Raw genomic sequence first — 20,665 nt, 5'->3', positions numbered from 1 at the left:
TTGGTCTGTTCTTCGTGTTGCTTTTGCCCCCTGCTTGGCTATAGAAACAGCAATATAGAAACAGAGGCAGAAAGGCTATGTAAGTTGTTGAACTTCATGTTTCATGGTTGTTGGGGCTGGAAGGGACCTTACAGCTCATCAGGTCCAGCCCCCCTGCACTTGGGCAGGAAAGACTGCATTGTTGAACTTCTGCGTGCCCAGCGCTTGAAGAGAGGGCTCAGCCTCTTTGTCAGACATTGAGTATCTCCAGGTGAGTGACCCAAGTCGATGGCCATGTTGGCAAAAAGCTGGCATGAAACAACAACCTGGCTCGCATTTTTCAGGAGATGCTCCTATCAGCTCTCAGCTTTCATCTGCCCATCTAGGCTCAGGCAGAGGGTGCCCTGCGAGATTTAACCTTAATAAAGGGGGGGGAACTCATTAAATGCAAAAGTTAAAAAGGGGAAAAAAAATATTGTTCTTATTTCTCCTCATATCGGTCTTCACCAGCCTCCATGACAGCTCTAGTCTGTCACGGTCTCAGTCATGGGGCTCATATCCTGTTTATCATGAATAAAGCGCTGCCTGCATTATGCCTTTTAATTGTCATCTTTGCATTGTATATATTCCACTTTCCAAATATAGCCTCCTGTGAAAGGCACAATGTCATAAAAACTTGAAAAACGTGTTACCAAAAACCTCATTAAACTGTCGTCTAGTGTGTTCTGTATTTCCTTTCCCATCAGTGCTAATTACCAAATTACCAAGACGTCCGTCTACAAACAGATGAGCTGGTTCCGGTAAAGTAAGACTTGATAAGAAACAAATAACATCATGCGCTTCAACAGCTATGCTAAACTGCCACCCAAACTTCCTCCAAAAACTGGCAAATAACTTTTTAATCTCTTGCCTCTCTGTAATGTGAACAGGACCAATGTGCATAGAAAAGGCTGGTCTTGGCCTAGCCAGCAATGCAAAAGGGCACTTCTTGTATTTATTTATTCAGAGACAGATAACTCTTTTGTGGACTTGAGTAGATTAAATTCAAAATATGCACCCCAAATGCCAGATACTTTTCTAAAGGAAACCTCTGAATATGGAAATGCTTCAGCTTTCATCATCTCCTTCTTTCCTCTTTAGCTCAACTTTCCATCGTCTGCATTACCAAATATTTGCTATCCCCTTCCCAGGCATTTCCTCTCTACATTTTGGGCAGCGCTTTTTATCCTTAAAGGTTAAAGTCCAATCTACAGGGAGGCGGGAAGCATGGCCATGTCATATATTGGGGAAACTGAGGCATGGAGCCAGGTGGAGGATCCAGTCATCTACTCATTGGCTCATAGTACCATCTTGGTAGCTTCTGGTTTGCTAGATTATAGTGTTGTTGCTGGAATGGAGCAGTGCTCGGCAGCGGGAACTTTCTCTTGCATAGAGATCAAAAAACTCAACAAGTTGAGCTAAAGAGGAAAGAAGTGGGGCAAGCAAGCAAGGCAAGGGTCCTGGGTGCTGATTTAAGAGGGGGCACCAGAAGCACCCCTCAGCCCACTCTGGCACTCCCCAGCATCTCTGTCTAGGTGCTGAGGTTGCTATTTACCCCTCAGGTTTGTAGCCCATATTTTTATGGATATTTTTTTCCGGGGCCTAAAGAAGCCTGGATCTACCCCTCTGCCATCACAATGGTGGGGGGTTCAGCTCACCCCTAGCCTCATGAGAGGTCCCAGCAAGCAGCAGAGAGAAGCTGTGCAGTGCATTCAGGCCCTACCCACACTGCCCTAATGTGTACAGCTGGAAGCAAAGGCACCACTGAAGTCCATGATAGCTCTACTCTTAGGGGAGGTGTCTGTGAAGGGGTATACCCAGAGGGCCACTTGCTTTGGCATTTACAGCAGGCGCTGGGTTGGTCCAGGCTCGAAGGGACCCCGACCGCTGTTCTGTCACACCAGACAGGGAGGTTTCTGCCTAGCTGGCTTGCCAGCCTTTGGAAGGAGTTAAAAAAGAAATAGATGCTCTTTGGCTCCATTCAGAGGGTTGGCACATGAGGGTAAGCCCAAGCTTAATGGACAAAATGCAAAAAAAACCCCATCACTGACTGCATGGTTCTTTCTAATGTCCCTTCCTGAGCCCCTAGACATCAAGGGGAGGATATCCATTGGATTTGGAAACCACTGAGCCATCTGACCCAGCGCCTCTCAATGGGGACCTCAACTCCAGACCCAGGGCCCCATTTCCAATTATGAGCTAGACCGCCATTCATAACTACCATGGCACCACCCAGGGGTACAGCCCCAATGCGGGGCTCCACGCGGGGAGCGCACACAGCCGGCAGAGCCGGTTGACCTACCTCCTGGTTTATGTCCACGCTCTGGGTCCATGGCCCCCAAATCATTCTCGGCTGTGGAAGGATTGATCTCCGTGGACTCGTGTTTGTGGGTCTCCAGGTCAACCACGGTCGCATTGTGGTATCTAGTCCACCAGGTCAGCCGCACGAGCTGGATGGAGGGCGAGCACAAGAGCAAAGGTGTTTATCACCTGACAGTTCCCAGGGTAAGAGCAGAGCATGCACTTTGGCTGGGAGCAGGAGCACGGGGTAGCCTTAAAGTGTGACCCAGCTGTGTGGTTCGCATTTAGGCCATTCGCCCTTGTCCCTGGCTTCTAGCATTTTAACGCTTTGGAAATGACCTTCCTGGCATGGAGCAAGGCTACTTTTTTTTTTGGAAAGTACACCCTCTGTGCTCATGTTGATCTGGTTTGGGGCTGAAACCAGGGGTCAGTTGTGGGTTTGGGTGGGATGAAAGGGTGATGTTCCCCTAATCTGGAAGGTTATTGTCCAAAGCAAGTAGAAGACACAAGGAGGGGATAATTAACTGATTGTTTGTCTTTCATCTGCCAAATCCCTAGCTTCAGCACAGACCTGAGCAAGCTGAAGGAAGCAAGTGTCCCCCACAATAGCATGTCTATGGGGAGTGCCGGCTCTGACTACAGCACTGCAATCAGGCATTGTGATGGTCCTGGCTGCTTTGGTGCCCCCCCATGTCCACAAAGGCAGTGCTTGGTTCACTGCGGTCTCTTCAGTGGTGCCAGGATGCCACACACACAGCCGTGCCCAGGATGCATCTGGCATTAAAGGGCCAAATACGTAAACCGTTTTAGGGATGAGGGTCCCCTTCCTACCCTACCCATTGCCTCCTTGGGCCTCGGTAAGTATTGATGCATTAGTCACGGAGCAAGCAGGACAAGGGTGGTGGGAGGAGATGAAAGTTGAGAAGACCTACCTATCTTTTACCCTAAGAGCCTACCCTAACACTTTTTCAGGGAGCAGGAGCCCTGTGGGCTGTGGGGAGTGGTGGTGGTTTACTTTGCATCACTTGATTCCCAGGAAAGAGCCCTAATAGATTTCATAGACATTAGGGCTGGAAGGGACCTCGGGAGCTCATCGAGTCCAGCCCCCTGCCCAAAGGGCAGGAAGTCAGCTGGGGTCATAGGATCCCAGCAAGATAAGCATCCAATTTACTCTTGAAGGTGTTCAATGTAGGCGCTTGAACCACCTCCGCTGGCAGACTGCTCCAGACCTTGGGGGCTCGGACAGTAAAGAAATTCTTCCTTATGTCCAGCCTGAAACGGTCTTGCAGGAGTTTGTGACCGTTCGACCTCGTCATCCCTTGGGGCGCTCTGGTGAACAGACGTTCCCCCAGATCCTGGTGGTCACCCCTGATAAACTTATAGGTGGCCATCAGATCACCCCTGAGCCTGTGCTTTTCCAGGCTAAAGAGTCTGAAAACCTAATCACTAGGTTGTGAGCAGTTAACTAAGAAAAGTGCCAGGCCCCAGCCACTTGCATGCAAGGGAGCACTGCCTTCCAGCTTCTCTGCCCATGGAGATACATCCAAGAAAGCACTTAAGGACTTAACACCATGGGGCTCACTGGTTTGTGGGTCATCACTAACAAACCTCCATGGCCAGGCCCCTTGAAGCTAAAGGGGATTCACTGTCACTGATTTCCAGGGCACTGGAGCCGCTGACGCCGCGTGAGGATGCAAGTCTTAGCAATGACCCTGCTGCTCCATGCTCCTACACAGCACAGCAGTGGGGACAATGTTTTTTCATCCCATCCCTCTCCTACCTCTCTGCAGACAACTGGGACCAGGAGGAACTGGAGCCACAGAGGAGTGTATGCATCTGGCAAAGTCAATGGAGCAGATTCCTCCCCCTCCCTGAATGGAAATTCAGCTCTCAAATGGGTCACTTAAAAGGAACGTGAGTTTAATTTTTGAATTTTACACACACACACACACACACACACACACACACACACACACGTACATCTCGGTAGCAGTTTTCAGCTGACACGAAATGTTGCATAATCTCCAGAAGATTTATAGCTTTATTTAAATCATTTTCAACCAAGATGAGCATCGGGCAGGGCTAATCTTTCTTGTCACGTTGTGCTAAATTACTTTGATTTGATGATCCTCATCTTTCTTGAGGATTCAATTTTTTTTTTTTTTCATCATTTAGGAAATGTCACTGTAAAGTTTCAGGGCAGAGAAGGAGGTGCAAAACTTTCTCTTTCCTCCTTAACCCTGACATAAATGGTTGTCTTCTAGGTCAGGGTCCCCAAAGCATGGGATTCAGACCAGAATTTTGCTATGAGATCTGATCTTAGATCAATATTTGGAAGAGGCCAGGTCTAATTTTAGGCATCAAAACTGGGGGAAATCTGAATGTTTTGCATGCTGTGGGGGCCAGATGTTCCAAGGCATTTTGGCTGTTAAATGCTTATTGGGCATATCTACATGCGCATTAACATGCACTAGTTAATGCACATTAAATGGAGTGCCTCCGGGCGCCTATACACAAGCTATTAACCATGCAATTGCTGCACTCCAGCAGGTTCCCGGGTCTCATCCCTGCACTTAAAAATGGTGGCAGGGGTGCTTGGACCAAAGCTTGTCAAACGAGCTTTAGTTCAAGCAACCCGGCCACCATTTTTAAGTGCAGGGATACTGATACAAGTGACACAGTGGCATTTTAATTAGACTAGCTCTTGGAGCTGCTCTAATTAAAGTGCTGTTCCCGCCCCCCAACCCCTGGAGCACGTGTAAAAGTGCCCTCCATTGTGAAGTACTAGGAGAATATGCATTAGCCTGTCTCATGCACATTAAGCGTCATTTAAAAACCATGCTCGTTAGTTAATGTGCATTAGCCTATTTTAATGTGCATTCACTAAATAGCATGTTTTTTCAGTGATTCTTTAATGCACATTAAAATAGGCTAATGCACATTCAAGAGCACATGTAAAAGCACCCTGAGGATCAAGTCCTGGCTCTCATGAAAAAAAAACACCCCACAATGACTTTCCACCTTTATTTCCAGAAACGCAATTCTAGTGGGAAGGGAGTTTTAAAGGCCCAAAGAGGAAAGATGTTCAAGGTCACATATAGTAGCGGGGACACCTAACTCCCACCAAACTGCCACAGGAAAAAACAAACCTTTCCTTCCAGCTTTAGTCCCTGTGTCATGAAATACCTTTCCCAGGCTGGCATGAGTGCCCACTTCCCTCTTGCACCCTCTCATGCCTTTGCATTAAGGAACTGGCACGTTCCTTCCAGTAAAACTTTCACAGCGTGCCCTATCTGCTCCCTGAAATGTCCTCAAAATGACAAGCGCTGAAGCTTGACACAGACGCTGAAAGCCAAGGACAAGTCCATGGCACACGGAGGAGGCTGCGATCTCATTAAGTGCCGTCGATGTGGCGTTGCAAAAGGGAGATTGTGTCTAACAGGGCTGAGATTTTGGAGTAAGCAAAAAAACAAAAATGCTGACTGGGGTTGTGGGGAGGGGGGATACTATTAACTTAATTTGCTTGGACCTCGGGAAAGTATTTGACACAGAAACACACAAGGTCGGAGGAACAGGGTGAGCTGGACTGCATAACGAATTAGCTTCAGTCCTGAAGACAGGCAAGATCTCTGGATAGAAGCAGTTCAAGAGCAAAGGACTGAGGATTGCTACACCGTCTTTTTGTTATAGCCACAAGTGCAGGGGGAGCCCCATCACTCGCGGGCTGAGCACCCACATGCAGGTGGATGTTCAGGAGGAGTTTGGGGAGGTGATGATGGCGGGTGCCCAAGCTGATGGGTCATGTTTATTGTCAGCTAGAAGAGTTTGGGGTGGGGTTAGGTAGGACCAGCTCTGCGGGAATCCTGCCTCTGAAGCATTTGGGCTAAATGCTGATGACTGCCAAGGACTGTTCAGCTGGAGAGAGAATAGCAGACTCTGGCCAGGCCTGGCCTTTTTCTGCCCCTTTGTTTCTCCATCAGCACCAGAACGAGAATAAGAGTTGCCAGCCCTTGAAAAGTGCTTTGAGATCAATCCCGTGCTCAACAGGGAGGTGGGAAAACCGTGATCTGAGCTCGATTAAACTCAGCAGGAAACTACATGGCCTGAAAATGTTTCCCCCTATGACAGAGTGACCTGCCAGGGGACAACGAGTAGAAGCCAGCATTTCAGCCAGCCCCACTAATGCTGTAAGTCCAATTTCAGGGAGAGGAGCATGCTTTCTGGTGCATACATGCCCCTTCATAGGAGGCAGTGGAGCCCTATGAATCCCTCCTTCCATCCTAAAGGCGTGTGCACCAAAGGCACTCTGGGACGGGGGGGAAGAGGCAGGTATTTCTCTGGGTGGATCTACCCTGCATCGTTGTCACATTGAGTTGGCACACCCCCTCCTCCCTCCAGCCTCTTGCTTGGGAGACAGCTGCAGGCAGAGGATGGGGAGGAAAGGAGTCAGCTCCTGGACCTACTTTGCACAACTTCACGGGCCCAGAGTGCCTGGCTCCGGCGTGGGTTCATCCTTGCCTTGTATCTTCCCTAGGGCTTGATTTTCACAGGAGCTTCCAGCTTCCACTGACTCAATCATACAGGAATTCAGCACCGTGGGGACCAGACCTCCTCATGCATCAGTCTCATGCTCTGAAGCCCGCTCTCCTACTCCATCACGAGACCCTGGCAATGTGGCAGGTGCCCTCACCACATGGCGTTAGGGCGATGGGGCAACACGCTGCAACGAGGCGCAGCCGCCTTCCCTTTCCCCGTCTGCCTTCTCCTTGGACAAGAGAGTTTGCGAGAACTCGGCAAAGTTTCCCTTTTGCAAACTAGAAATAAATCCTTCCGTTCCAAAATGCCATCTGGCACCTGACAGTTGTGTTTCAGCTTCACAGTCTCAAATTTAATTGTAAGCTCTTTTGCAGGGTTTTCAAGGACAGCGTGACACAATATGGACTACCTACAATGAAGACATATGAACTCTGGAGCATACCAAACAAATTCCTTGCATATTTGTTTTCCAACACAGCATCAATCACCGCGGGGATGTGAGAGTGTCCAAAACAGCAGGAAAAAATGCTACTGCTTGCAGTTCTTGGAGTGTAATTCATTTCAGAGCTCAGCACATTAACCGTACCACTCCAACATCAGATACAAATCGCTCTTTTCCCTGCTACCCATTTGCTATCTGCAAAGCACAGATTCAATATTTAAAGATGCAGGTTCTGGAGCCTCAACTGGTGCAAAGCAGCAGAAGTGGGCTGAACAGCTGAGCTCGGTAGCTGCACTTGGTAGAGCTGCCCCGCTCCAGGAGCCCGGTACGGTCCCGGCAGGTACGCAGGGCCCCGGGGTCGGCGAAGCATCTGACCTGCTGGCGCGGTCCGTAGACCTTCCTGTAGCATGGCACAGATCCTCTCACTGGGCAGAATGGTTATAATAAAGCCTTGCCCCTATATCATGTCTTTAATGAGCAAATCTCAAAGCATGTAGAGGGTGGAAATCCTTATTTTGACTCATAAGTGGGAAATTCTGCCTTGAATCGCACAGCAGGGAAGCAGCAAGTTTAGGCATCCTGACTCCCCTGTCAGTGCTCGATCCATCCCGCCTTCCTGCGAGACTGCCTGAGTGGGCCCTTGGTAGAAGACATCAGGTTTCTTTCCAGAACAAGTTCAGCTGCTCAGTCATGCCAGGTGAACGACTCAATGTCAAGGGCATCTGGGTACGTGAGTCACAGACAGGCACTTAAGGTGAATCCTCTGCCACTTCTGCAAGCCCAGGAGACACTCCCAGAGACAAAAAGGGCCATTTTTGGCACTTTCACACAATTTAGAGGCTATTCCAACCTGTGGCAGAAGTGTTGCCAGGTATGTCCACACATGGCAGAAGGAAAAGGGAGGATGGGGGGAACACTTGCCCCCTTTTAGCCCAACAGCCGGGCACTGACCCAGGAAGCAAGAGACCCAGGTGCTAGCAGCTCCTCACCCCGAGGTGTGGTTTGACTTTGTATCCCCACCACGTCCCAAATTAAGCACTGCCCAGACCAGGAAGGGCAGTTACCACCTGTATAAGCAAGTCATGTGCAAGTCAGCCAGGATTTAGCCCTTGCTTTCCCACCTCAGGTCACCACCTTGCCATAGTCCTGGGCCTGACTCCACAATGGAGAAAACTCCACTAGGGAACTGCAGTAGGATCACGCGGGCAGCCCACGCAGTGCCACAGAGCACCGTTTGCCTGGCCATTCACCCCAATGGACCACTTTGATCACAGCCCTGGCGATGCCACCACTGACTCATGAAAAGGTTGAAGAGTCCCCAGTTTGGTTTGCTAAGCGAACTGTGCCCGGCTCGTATAGGCTTCCCTCCTCGCAGTTTCTCCACTCTCCCCGTCCTATTCATAGCCTTTTCTCTGCACCCATCCCTGCTTGAATTCATCTTTCTCAAACCTGGGTGACAAGAATGGCACCCAACATGCCAGATGCCTTGAAAGGCATTCACCAGTGCCTTGCACAGTAGGTATACATACAGTAGGTATACATATCTAATTTTTGGAGTAAAGATATGTGTGAGGATGTCCTTTTTTAATGGGCTTGATACTCCACTAAGCAAGCTAAGCTTTCTTTCAGTGATGCTGGTGCCTATTAGCTACACCTGGGTCTCTCTCCTCCTATTTCACAGTCCTACATAACTGTTTTTAGCTCTTTTCAGAATTGTAGATCTGACCAGTTTTCACCTACAGTTTCAGCTTTTGGCTGAGCAGGAAAAGGAGGGCAAGTGGGCTGACGATTGGGTCCGTCCCTACTCGGTGCAGCTATAACTCCAGGTTAAAAAAAAAAAAATCAATGTGTTCTTCATTCTGATTTCCCCGAAACAAGGTACATGTCTTATTTGCAGGGGTATGTGTTCTGCAAGAAACTATGGCAATCCAGTGTCCAGCTTTGCATTTTCCACTATTACATGTTATTCCAGTCTCATTGTGGCAGGCCTCAAGGTCATCCAGTTTGTCCTAGGTGATATACTCTTCTAGGACGATGCCTCACAACATTGGCCCCAAAAGCAGGCACTTGTGATGATATTTGCCGATGGCACCATGTCTTTAATGAAACTACTAATAGCCTTACGCTCACGATTGCTCTCAAAGGAACTCCACTGCTGGCTTGCTACTTCCTGGCCTGTCATCATCATCATCCTCTTCACACACTAACATCTTGATATCAATCCCTTTGCTCTCCAGAAGAACGAACCGTCTCCTGCGTGGCATTGTATCAGTGCTGAACTCCAACGGGTTGGTGTTATAATAAACCCTGTTTAAAAGGTCTACCCAGAAAACCTGCCCTGCTGCTATTCTCAGCTGCTGCATACACATCTACCTCCTGTCTACCGTCATCCCTCGTCTACTCAGCAGGGTCTCTTTAAGGCAACGCTAAATAACACCGTAAACTTCATTTAGTGGTCTCTTTGAATGCAGCAAGTAAAAGCAAGTTGCTCCCTTCTGCGCGGTGACTCCAAGTTGTTAAATGTAATTGAGATCACGTTGGGACGAAACGTTATTTTTCTAAGTGCCAGCATTGCAAAGATATTAATCTTGTTTGCCTGCAAGATTGATGTGGGCTCTGCTGAAATATGGTAGCAGCTTCAGTTAGATCCCTTTAATTCCTCCTCAGCTTCCCCTATAATATGATTGTTGTTATCCCCTTCTTTTTCCTTCCCTCCCAGAGATGATGTGTGGCGGTGTCTGAGCACAGCAGGGGAACTGGCACTCAATTGCAAGCGTGTCTCCAGAAGCATTAACACGATGAGCCCTGGGAAACCAAAGGGTTTGGAGCGGGTGCTGCTTTTGGAGCATGAGCACGACAAGCTGATGTCTCAGCTATAGGCGAGAGGGATCTGAACCGACTGTAGAGTCGTTTGGGGAATAAAGCAAAGGGCAGAGTGGGCTTTAATAAGGTGTGAATTTAAAGGGGTACACGCTGCTCTTGAGACAGCCCTAAGAAGCACCAACCCGGCTATCATAAGTGTCCCACGTCTGCCAAGCCTGGATACGAGGGAGTGAAGCTGCCTCCTGGCTACAGAGAGCAGCAGGGATGCTCTCCCTGTGGTTTCACCCCTTCATTTCTGGGTTGGTGGGTCTGGACTTGCTTTTGTCCCGGCGGTCTCCAGAGCGCTGGGAGCTGCTTACCTTCTCCTCTGGGATCGGCGGGGTGAGGAGACTCACAAAGACGATGACGATGGCCGTGAGCCCGCAGAGGATGAGCGCGAAGTAGAGGTAGTGCAAATCCTTCAGCACGCCCGGTCTGGGGTCCTCCTCGCCGCAGGACGGCGTCTGATAGCAGAACTCCATGATCATCCGAATGAGGCCGACCGCCAGGCCAAACATGAGGCCCCAGAAAGCCCCCTGCCAAGGACACGTGGGGAAAAGGAAATATGAGGTTATGGGCATCTGTGCAGAGGCTATAACGGTGCCAGATAGCAAGGAAGGGGAAAGCAGTTCATGTCAAAGCCCGTATTTGTGCTCAAAGCCTGTAAAACCACGAGACACCAGACTGCAACCCGCTAACTCGCCCCATCCCGCGGCTGTCTGACTGTCACCAGCTAGCTGCGATGGCTGACCTGGAGGTGGGAGAATACATAGATCAAGCTGGTCCCTGGTATCGGCGCAGACCCGTGCCCAGCAGTGACCCTTGGGGCTGGGGAAGTGAGTGAAATGATGCTCCCCACGATTCAATAGTGGCCGACATCCCACCTTGACCCTGCCCTAGCTGACTCGGACTCTGCAGCCCAAACAACCACGTCTCCCTTTACTCCTGGGGGTCCTGATCAGGGAAAGCCTGGTAGGAGCAATGTGCTCCTGCAAAAAAGGATGCATTTTTTTCACCATCAACCTGGCTCCTCACTTACAGGCTCATTGATCCTCTTGCAGAAGATGGCCAGGAGGAAGAGGGCAGTGATGGGTGGGGCCAGGTAACTGGTTATGGACTGGATGTAGTCAAAGAGCTGGCCGCTGTTGGCCGTCTGAATGAGAGGAATCCAGAGGATGCTGATGACGACAAGGATGAGAACGAAGACTCTGGAGAGAGGAACAGAAAATATTCATTTTTCATGCACCTGAAAATGAAATCCCTAGGGGAAAAGATGCCCCTCATGTAATGCAGTGCTGGAGTCTGACCAGAGAAGGAAATGAATTGCACCTAGAGAGGGGGGTCTCGTTGGGGCTGAAATCCCGGAGGGGAATCTCCTCCTGACATCAGGCAGGAAAGAAATGACCCACCCCTAGAGGAAGCGCCGCAGCGCCCTGACTAGCTGAGTCTTGTCGCAATCCCAGTCCCAAGACAACAGCAGGAATTGCAAGGAGTTGGTAAGTCTGTACGTGGTGTGTAGGTGAGCCCTGGTTGGCCCAACAGCTGGACGTGTTTTTAGCAGGCACGGTACTTGGCAAAGACACTGTCTCTTGGATGAGATGAAGATTGAAGACCTGACAACTCGTGGTCATTAAATGCAGCTTGCATAAGAGCAGGGGCGGTAACCCTGGAGGCTTAGCCAATTTCCAGCTAAGGTCACTCCCGTCTGCTTATTAAAATCACTCCAGCAGCTTCAGCGGCATCCAAGATCCGCCTTCGTTTTGTCCTTTTTGTTAGGCTGTGCTGCCAAGTACTCTAAAGCAGTTGATACCTTCCACCTCGATGCACTGCAGGGATGGGATATGCGAATGCTCACTCCATATCCTTCACTTAGCCCACGGGGCTTTCTTAATATTGGTGGTTTCCAATGAAAGGCTGATCACTGGAGGACAGGCTGCCGTTTCCAGCTGTTAGCTGGAGCACTGCCCTCCTACCCTGACGTAACGCAATGCCAAAGTCTGCCTAGAGAGAGAGCCACGACCCCCTCAAGAGTTAAGACAGGCCCTTAGGTCAAGTTTAGAGACCAGGTAACAATAAACGATCTGCATCCGTGATGGGTTCAACCTGCTGTATAGTGAAAGGCTGCCTATAGAGAGCCACAACCCCCCCAAGAGTTAAGGCAGGTCTTTATGTCATGCTTAGAGACCAGACAGTAATACATGATCTGCATCCGTGATGGGTTCAACCTGCTCTGCAGTCAAATCCCCACCGGGTACAGGCTGGGAAACAAAACCATCTCTTTCGGAGCCTACTCTCCTTACTGACATGCTCTGGGTTTCTCAGCTTTCTCCGAGAGTCCGGCTCAGGATGGTCTAGAGAGTTTAAACGCTAATCAAAACAGACAAGGACAAGACAAATGTGCTCGGCCAGAACAGCGCTCAGCAAAGCCACGTGGAAGGGCGAGGACCTGCCAACAATCATGAGCTCCTGCTCTGAAGCCTTCTTGCGGACCCTCTGCCAGATATCGATGGCGAAGAGCGTGCTGCTGCTGTTGAAGATGGAGGTGAGGGAGCTCATGAGGGCTGCCATCATCACAGCGATCATCAGACCCCGGAGTCCTGGAAAACCGGGAATGACAGTCGGGTACAGAGTTTCGGCCTTCACGCTCCTACTGCAGAGTTTGCAGTGCTGCCCATGCATTTATTTATTCTAATTCAGTGTTTTTTACACTGCTGTTCTCCCACCAGGTCCAGCTGAAATGGGCTCAGATGAACGCTTGTCATTGTGGGACCCTGAAAGACTGCGGAGCAGCAACACTCATTTTTAAAGGCCGGCTCGTAAGACCTGCTTCAAATAACTCATAATGCTAAGTCACCTGGTGATAGCAAACTCAGAATTTGGCAACCTGCAAATACTGCGCATCCCCTTCACAAAGCAGAGTTAATTAGAAGGGCGAACAATAACTGCGGATTCTGCATTTAAAATCGGAGACCTAAATCTTAACAGAAATCCCTGCTTCACTCCATCTACTCCTTTTACCTGCACTACTTGATCTACCATATTATACCCATCAATACACATCACATATAGGTCAAATATGCCAACCATGCATTGACATTCTATTAAAATAGTTCATAAAACACATTAGAGGACTTCCATAATGCTCTGTTATTAATTACTATTAGCACTAATGTGTTATCAATGCCATTTAATAATTCTATGATATTTTAATATGTCATTACTATATAAAAACTGAAAAGATTCGCTGCAAAAAATGTTTGTGGCTTTTTTTTTAAACTCTGATGGTATTTTGTGCCTTTTGAGCGGTTACAGTGAACACTTACCATCTCAATACCAACCCATCTAGTTTTATTTATCCAGCTATCTGTATAATCAAACCCACATGCATATAAATGGATACCTGTATAATCAAACCCACATGGATATAAATGGATATCTATATTATAAACCCACACAGATACTTTTGCTGTGTAATGAAAGCATTGCTATCTTTTAATTTGTTTCTACAACCCAGCTTATATTGGTAGCAAATTCGTTCCTTGTATTTATAACAGAAAAGACTACCGTTGCACAGTACTTGAGTGTGCACATTTGGCCACAGCCAGAGCAGCAAAGCTTCCTCACCTATGGGCATGAGCTCCATCACCAGCTTTGGGTAGGCGATGTTAGAACAACCCACTTTTGCTCCGCAGACCTTTTCACAGATTTTCGGGTCCACACATCCCACGTCATCTGTAGCAGACAGGAGGGGGGAAAAAACCCCAAGCCAATTGTAACACGTCCATTTCCTCTAGAAGACATACACAGGGAAGAGCTAATTCTTGATCCCTTGGGTGTTTCAAATAAATCAGGACAATAGCTGGAGGGGTGGGCAAGGGTTATTTCAGATCTCCACCTCACAGTAGCCTTTTGCAAACTTTGCACAGAACGGACCCAAAACCAGGACGTCACATAGCAAGAGAGCCTCTGACCAGTGGTTCGAAACACATTTCCGGCTACCTCCTGGTAGGTAAAAGCAGTGCCCACGAGATGGCACTGTGGCCCATGCACTTAGTGCTGGGGCCACAGCTGTAGGAGAAGTGGCCCAAACTCCGAGGGGGAGGTAGGGTCTGGGGGTTTCCATCTATGTATGGAAATGCTAGTTGGCAGGGGGTGTTTTGTGCACGGTGCCCCTGAGTCTGGGCTTCTAACGTCGAATGGTTTTGCATCCATCGGAGGCTCCCGCACAAGGAAATCATATTCATAACCCATGGGTGGAGTATGCAAGTGGGGAAAGCAGCCTTACCTGGGTAGAGGGCTCTGCTGATCATACCCGGCATGACAATGAAAAACATAGGGAGTATTTTCAAATAGCCTGCCAGCACCGATCCACCCTTCGCATGAGAGATGCTCTTGGCGGAGAGGGACCTTTGGACGATCACCTGAATCAGTGGGAAAAGGGAAAGCATTAAAAGAAAACCCTGTGGAGAGAAAAAGGAGAGGAAAACCCCTTGCATTGTGAGAGGTCGTGTGTCCTGGAGAGCCCCAGGGCACTTTGCAACCCCACAGCAAGGCTCTCCTGAACAGCAGATCTGTCGTTCAGTTTACTATTGCTGCCATCCCTGAATGGTGCGCGGACTGACTACGAAGCTGGGGAAATTACTCTTTTACCCTCACAGGAATCATTTCCTCATCCCCTGAAATGCAGCCAGCTCTTGGGTGAAAGACATCGGGTGTTTAACCATGCACCCACCGGCACTGGACAAGAGCTTAGGGTCAGGCGTGATACAGCACACAGTGCGGCGTTCCCTACCTTTACCACTGAGAAGGGGCTGCGAAGGAACGAACCCAGTTTGCCTGGCTTTTTCGCATCACCTGGGCGGCTTATTTGCTTAATAAATGTCACGCTAGATTCCTAGCTCATGACCAGGTCAGCTGCAGAGGCACTGCAAAGTTAATCTGATTTGTGGCCCCATAAAGCTCGGCATGTCTTACAGTGCTTTCCATGTGTGGCTTTCAAAGCATTTGACAAAAAGGGGCGTTTTTACTTCTGGGCTACAGATGGGGAAACTGAGGCACGTGTTGTGGTGGCCTATTAAAGACCCCCCCCGCCCCAAAGATGCCACCCCACCCCATCAAGCATCATTTCACTGCCTCTGTAACCCATGATGTGGCATGGAAATGACATCGCAGTGAAGCACCGGGGGAAGGAGCGAGTGCGTGGGATGGACTTTACCTGGTCGGTGCACCAACACCAAAGGGCCAGCACCGAGAGGCCGAATATCAGGCCAGGCCAAGGGATGTCCCCAGTGATAGGGTCCCTGAGCATGTGGAAGGCATCCGGGCGCGGGAGGTGGCACGTCGTGTTTGGGACGGTGACACTGGGGATCGCTGTGCTGTATTTCTCTTTGAGTCCTTCATACCAGCCAATTTTTTCAAACCCTGTGGAAGAAGGGGCCAGTCATTTATATCTGTGGGCATTTTCATTAGCTCTGCCTTACTTTGCTTCTGTTTTCTCCTCTCTTCCTACCTCTTCCCTCCCTCCTTCCTCTCACCCCTGGGGCTGTGCGGAAGGGCGTAAGCCTCCAGCCGGAGAATTTGGGTTTCTGCAGCCGGCCGTGCATTTGGGGAGAGGCTACACCATTGCTACTGACCTCCCTCATGGTGGTCACCTGCACCCAGCTTGGCAATAACATGCTGTGAGAACCCAAATCTCTGATCATAAAGTTCATGAATACCCGAGGCAGAAAGACATGAAACCAAAGACGACGGCACTTGGGTTCCTGTTGGCCGGAGAGGCATAGAGCAAAGCGCTCAAAGTGCCGCGGTTCAGGATTGTTCTCCGATATGCCCATGTAAATGCACAGTAACTCCCCCAAAGTCAATGAAGGAAAGCAAGGGAGGCTGGCAAATGTCCGGGGTATCCTGGAGCTACAGGGGGCATGAGTGAAATTGTGCCAAACCATCAGCTCACCATGGGTGCCAAAGGAGTAGAAGGTGCTTAGTGCCTCATTCAATTAAAATCTGGATTTGGGCATAAATCAGGGATGAGACTCAACTGGCTGGAAGTGGATCGGCAAGGAGCCAGGAACCAGGGCTTCTTGATATTATTATTTAAGGCCCATTTCTGGGTGAAAGAGGTGGGACAAGTGCCCTGTTAGGCTCATATTAAGAGTTGGATGGCAGGTAACACCATCTCTTGTTCTTCGTACCTATGAACGTGAGCACCAGCGCTCCTATCACCATGATCACAGTCTGCAGGGTGTCCGTGTACATAACAGCTGTTAAACCGCCTGTTGGGAGAATCACAAATGACAGTGTCCACTGGTCACTTTTATTTGCAAAACCAGCCAGCTGGTGGGTTCCTTGCTTCGCAGAGCTTGGCCTCAGTCCTGCGACTCCAGAAAGGAGCTGCCAGGAGAAGGCAACACCGGTGATTTCCATGCCTGTATTGCCCTTGAGCACTTCACAATCGCCGGTCCCTTGTGAAGTACCAGGGTATTATCCCTGTTGTATAGAGGTGGGACCAATGCACAAATTAAGTCACTTGTCCACTTACACACCATGAGTGGATACAACACCTAGGAGGTTGTACCTACACCTCCTGAGTCACAGTCCAGGATCCTGACAAGCAACCCATCCTCAAAGCTTGTGCAAGAAAAGGGTTTCTCAGCCATCTGGGCAAAAGTCAGGCAGATATCATTAGGGTTTGCTTTGTTCATAGGCTGCTGCCCAGGAAACACAACCCCTCCTCTCTTCAGTCCTGCCACATGGAGGCATATTTGAGCCCTAACACTGCCTTGCTAAGAAGCTGGAAACATTCAGCTGATCAACAGGGGCTTGCTCCATTAGTTAAGTCAAATGAAGTCTTTTCATTGACTTCAGTGGGCTTCCAAGTCAAAAGCAAGTACCTAGACAGGACCCAAGCACCTGGGCGTAGGGAATCCATTATTCTTCAGATTGGGACATTTCTTTTAAAATATCATCATTACCAGCAATCGTGTAGACAGCCGTCACTGCCAGCAAGACCACCGTTGACAGGTAAAGGTTCCAGCCCAGGGATATTTGGATGAATAATGCCCCAGAGAAAATATCTGTCTGGAAGTAAAAGCAAAAAGAGTTTGACCTTGGGGCTACTTGCTCTCATTAGTACTTCTGATATCATCTTGATGGCTCAAAAATCCTCCAGATGGGCCACGAGAAGGGAGCAGAGTATGGGAGACTGAAAGGTAGAAGAGAAGGGAATAAGGACAGGAAATGGGGGAAACAGAAATGGTGACCGGAGCAGTAAAAAGCATCAGTCTTGAAGAATCTCTTTGTACCCAGCCCAGGAACAGGAAGAAATCCTCTCCCCTCTGCAATAGGAGAAAGCATTGAAAATGTCTAAGGGCAGGGCAGGCTTGTCCCTTACCAAGTCTAGGGGGGCCACCAGGAACACTACATAGGGCAGGCATCAGTGGGAGAAGACTCATGGCCTTGGGAAGGGCAACAAAAGGATGCAAAGGCAACAGCAAGATGCCCTGGAGAAGAGGGGACAGTTTCCAGAGCTGGAGACTTGAGGGTTGTGACTGAGTTCATGCTGCTAGACGGCGAGTTTGGAAGGAGAAGGGGTCATTTGCATCGGCACGTGGGAGACTTCGCAGGTCAGAGCAATGGACGCAGCCTGAAAGACCCAGGCTGACTTACTGCTCTTGACTTTTCAGTCTGCACACGGGTATAAATAAGGGCAGCTGCACCGATTGCAAAAAAGGATGCCTGCTGAGGATCTGACCTCTGCTCGTAGCAACCTCGCGGCACCTGATTTATTTAGGTCTATCACAGGAGACGGCGAACAAGGACAGAGGGAGAACAATACAGCTCTAATTCAGACACGGCCATCGCGAAGGCAGAAGGCGACACATAACAAGTGGGAAAGGGTTTTACGTGCGAGAGAAAGTAAATCTGAAAGAAAGCAGTAAGTCATTTTGCAGGGAACACCGTTCACCTCTTGCCATGCAGCAGAGACCAAACGGGATGATAAAGACCCAGGGCTTTCTACATCCCAAATAATCATCTTCATATCAAGCATCCTTTCGACCTCCGGGGCTGCACACCCTGCGTCATGCTAAGTGGTTCTGGCCAGGTGGTACGGCACTACCTTTACATAATGTATTGTGAGCTTTGACTTCCCGGCAGGAAATGCAACGATAAGTGTATCTGTGCCCTGCCAGTCCTTTGACATCATCCATCACCCTGATCTGCACTCTTCTTGGCAAGCACAAGGAGCGTGGAGCTGAGCAGCAAAGTTATTAAACAATGTTTGGGCAGGAAGCACGGAGAGAAAAATTCCCCTCATAACCGAGCCTCCCGCTGGCTGGCCAGCCGCTACATAAGCGCTCTGCAAACAAAGGTGCTTCTTTTACAGAGAGCACCTCGGAGGCCTATAAAGTAAACCAGGCTCTCCCATCAGACACGGGTGAGCTACCTTCAGCAGGGGAAGGCAACCAAATAGACTAAGGCCGAACAACCGATCTGAGGACTGAAAACCTGGCTTCCCTCGAGGCCGCACAGCAACTCAGATGTTCCTTGTGTCCTTCTCAACCTGGATTTCATAGAAAAGCAGGGCTGGAGGGACCTCCAGCAGTCATCGAGGCCAACTGTGGTCATCTAGATGACCTGTGGTCATGCCAGAGTCTGACCCCTTGCCTATGGTAGGCTCATGCCTATTCAAACCATCCCATACACATCCATTATCTAACCTATTAGCCAAGTCAACCCTGACTTAACTACAGGACATAATGCCCTAACCTGCCACAGGTCAAACAAGGGGATAATGGTGGCTTTGAGCCTATTAGTGCTAGGTCTGCTGGGGGAGGTGACTGTGAGCTCCTCCTGGCTCTAAGGAGCGACCCAGCCGAATCCCACAAAGCAAAACTTTGGATTTTAGAGAACAACGGCCCGCGAGACCGAAGCTCTTTCTCTACTTGTGGTGCAGGCAGAAGCTGTACCCAGGGCTTGAATTATGGAGGAGCTCAGGGCTGGATTTTGAGATGAAAACCCCTCTGTAAGATTTGAAAATCATAACCTTGGGGCAGGGGGTCTCTGATTTTATTAAGGCATTGTGGTGCACAGCTCAATTTTTTAATTTTTGCAGACCCTCCCAGAGCGAAAGTGTCATTTGAACCCTGGCTGTACCGCCTTCTCCCACTAATGATCCACCCTCACCCACTTCACCAGTGCTGCCATGGGGACTAGGTGGTCAAATACCCACAGACCCCAAATTTCAAGAGGAGCAGGTCCTTAATTACTACTGCCCTGGGCTACAAGTACAACAGTGACTTGGGAACAAAAGATGGGCATTGGGCTCTCTAGTCCCCTGAATAATGAGCTCTTCCTGTGCATGAGAGTTGTCTGAGACTGTCTTCCCTCCAAGTGCATCGATAATAACTACTCAGACCCTGGGCAGAGAATCTGCTCCTCTCTTTGCAAAGTAAAATGACAGCAAATGCTCAGAGCTGATGTTTCCCTGCAGGTCCTATAATGCTAACAGCATGCAACTAGCACTGCTCCTCAACTCACCCCCAAGGTAGAAGATATTTCCTGTCCCTCTTACAGGTGCCAACAGTGGAAACCATCTCAGAGGGGAAGAGAAAGGCAACTAGCTGTGTCCTTAACATTACATTTTGCAATGAAAAATTTCAGCTGAGAAAAAAGTTCATGGAAATGACCATATCTGAAGATTAGCTTTGCACGATATTTAAGCGCAGGATCCTTGCACGGTTCCCACTGCAGCAGCTACAGCAAGAGCTGCTCCCCCATGGGATACATACTGATATCTTGGTGAATATATAGAGAATGAGGGACAACACGGACATGTAGATTTGAATCCTCTGTCCTCCAAATCTCTTCCTCAAGTATTCGGGCATGGTGACGACACCGGCAGCAATGTAGACGGGCACAAAAATCCAGCCAAGGGCCAGCAGTGCCCAGGTAGCCTGGCAATAGGGAAGAAAATAAAGGCTTATGATTAAACTCAAGGGAAAACCCCCTTTGCCTGCAACACACAGCAGCAGAAAGCATGGAGAGACAGCCTCTCTCAGGCAGAAAGGGAATGAAGGCTCTGGGATGCACTAGCATTTTTGGAGGGTTACCCTTGGACGACAAAGTGGGGACAGATGAATGACAGCATGGTGAATACCGCTCTCAGCAGAACTACAAGCCTTCGGAGATCTCTCCTAATCCCCACATTTCTCGTTTTCTAGCACGTCGGCTCCTGTGTCTCTCCCCTGCCTCCCTGGCAGAGTCCCACGTCGCTGCCCCAGCTCTGTACAAGGAGCATTTGGTGAGCTTTGGTACCTGTGGCACCGATGCTGGTGGCATAGAGCCGACTGACCTACAGGTGCCTTTGAGCATCTCATTGCTTTGCCACACCGTACAGCCCGATTAGGAGACAAGGATGCTGAAGCTACAGGATCTTTCTGAGGAACAGAAATAGAAGTGACAGCAAAACCCTCACTTTCAGGACAGCAGACCGGGGGTAACTGGTTT

General features: G+C 49.3%; 1 protein-coding gene across 4 annotated transcripts in view; it reads right to left on the bottom strand.

Moving 5' to 3' along the window:
• SLC5A9 (solute carrier family 5 member 9) overlaps positions 1-20,665 on the bottom strand; it is a 38,010-nt gene that overhangs the window by 1,747 nt on the left and 15,598 nt on the right. For 2 of the 4 annotated variants that reach the window (XM_090048735.1, XM_090048736.1), the window contains 10 exons: positions 19,948-20,112; positions 17,131-17,236; positions 16,351-16,431; positions 15,375-15,580; positions 14,445-14,580; positions 13,784-13,891; positions 12,606-12,756; positions 11,199-11,367; positions 10,480-10,695; positions 2,321-2,468 (listed from right to left, as the gene is read on the bottom strand). In XM_090048735.1, the coding sequence (XP_089904861.1) occupies positions 2,321-2,468; positions 10,480-10,695; positions 11,199-11,367; positions 12,606-12,756; positions 13,784-13,891; positions 14,445-14,580; positions 15,375-15,580; positions 16,351-16,431; positions 17,131-17,236; positions 19,948-20,112 (1,486 nt within the window). The remainder of the gene's footprint in view (positions 1-2,320; positions 2,469-10,479; positions 10,696-11,198; positions 11,368-12,605; positions 12,757-13,783; positions 13,892-14,444; positions 14,581-15,374; positions 15,581-16,350; positions 16,432-17,130; positions 17,237-19,947; positions 20,113-20,665) is intronic. The other 2 variants (XM_090048737.1, XM_090048738.1) reach the window with 2 other exon arrangements.

This window comes from Crocodylus siamensis, chromosome 5, assembly GCF_052110815.1.
Source record: "Crocodylus siamensis isolate JL-2025a chromosome 5, ASM5211081v1, whole genome shotgun sequence".
In the NCBI taxonomy this organism is placed as follows: Eukaryota; Metazoa; Chordata; order Crocodylia; family Crocodylidae; genus Crocodylus; species Crocodylus siamensis.
The sequence above is the reverse complement of the archived record's forward strand: the minus strand, read 5'-3'. Positions and strand labels throughout refer to the sequence as shown.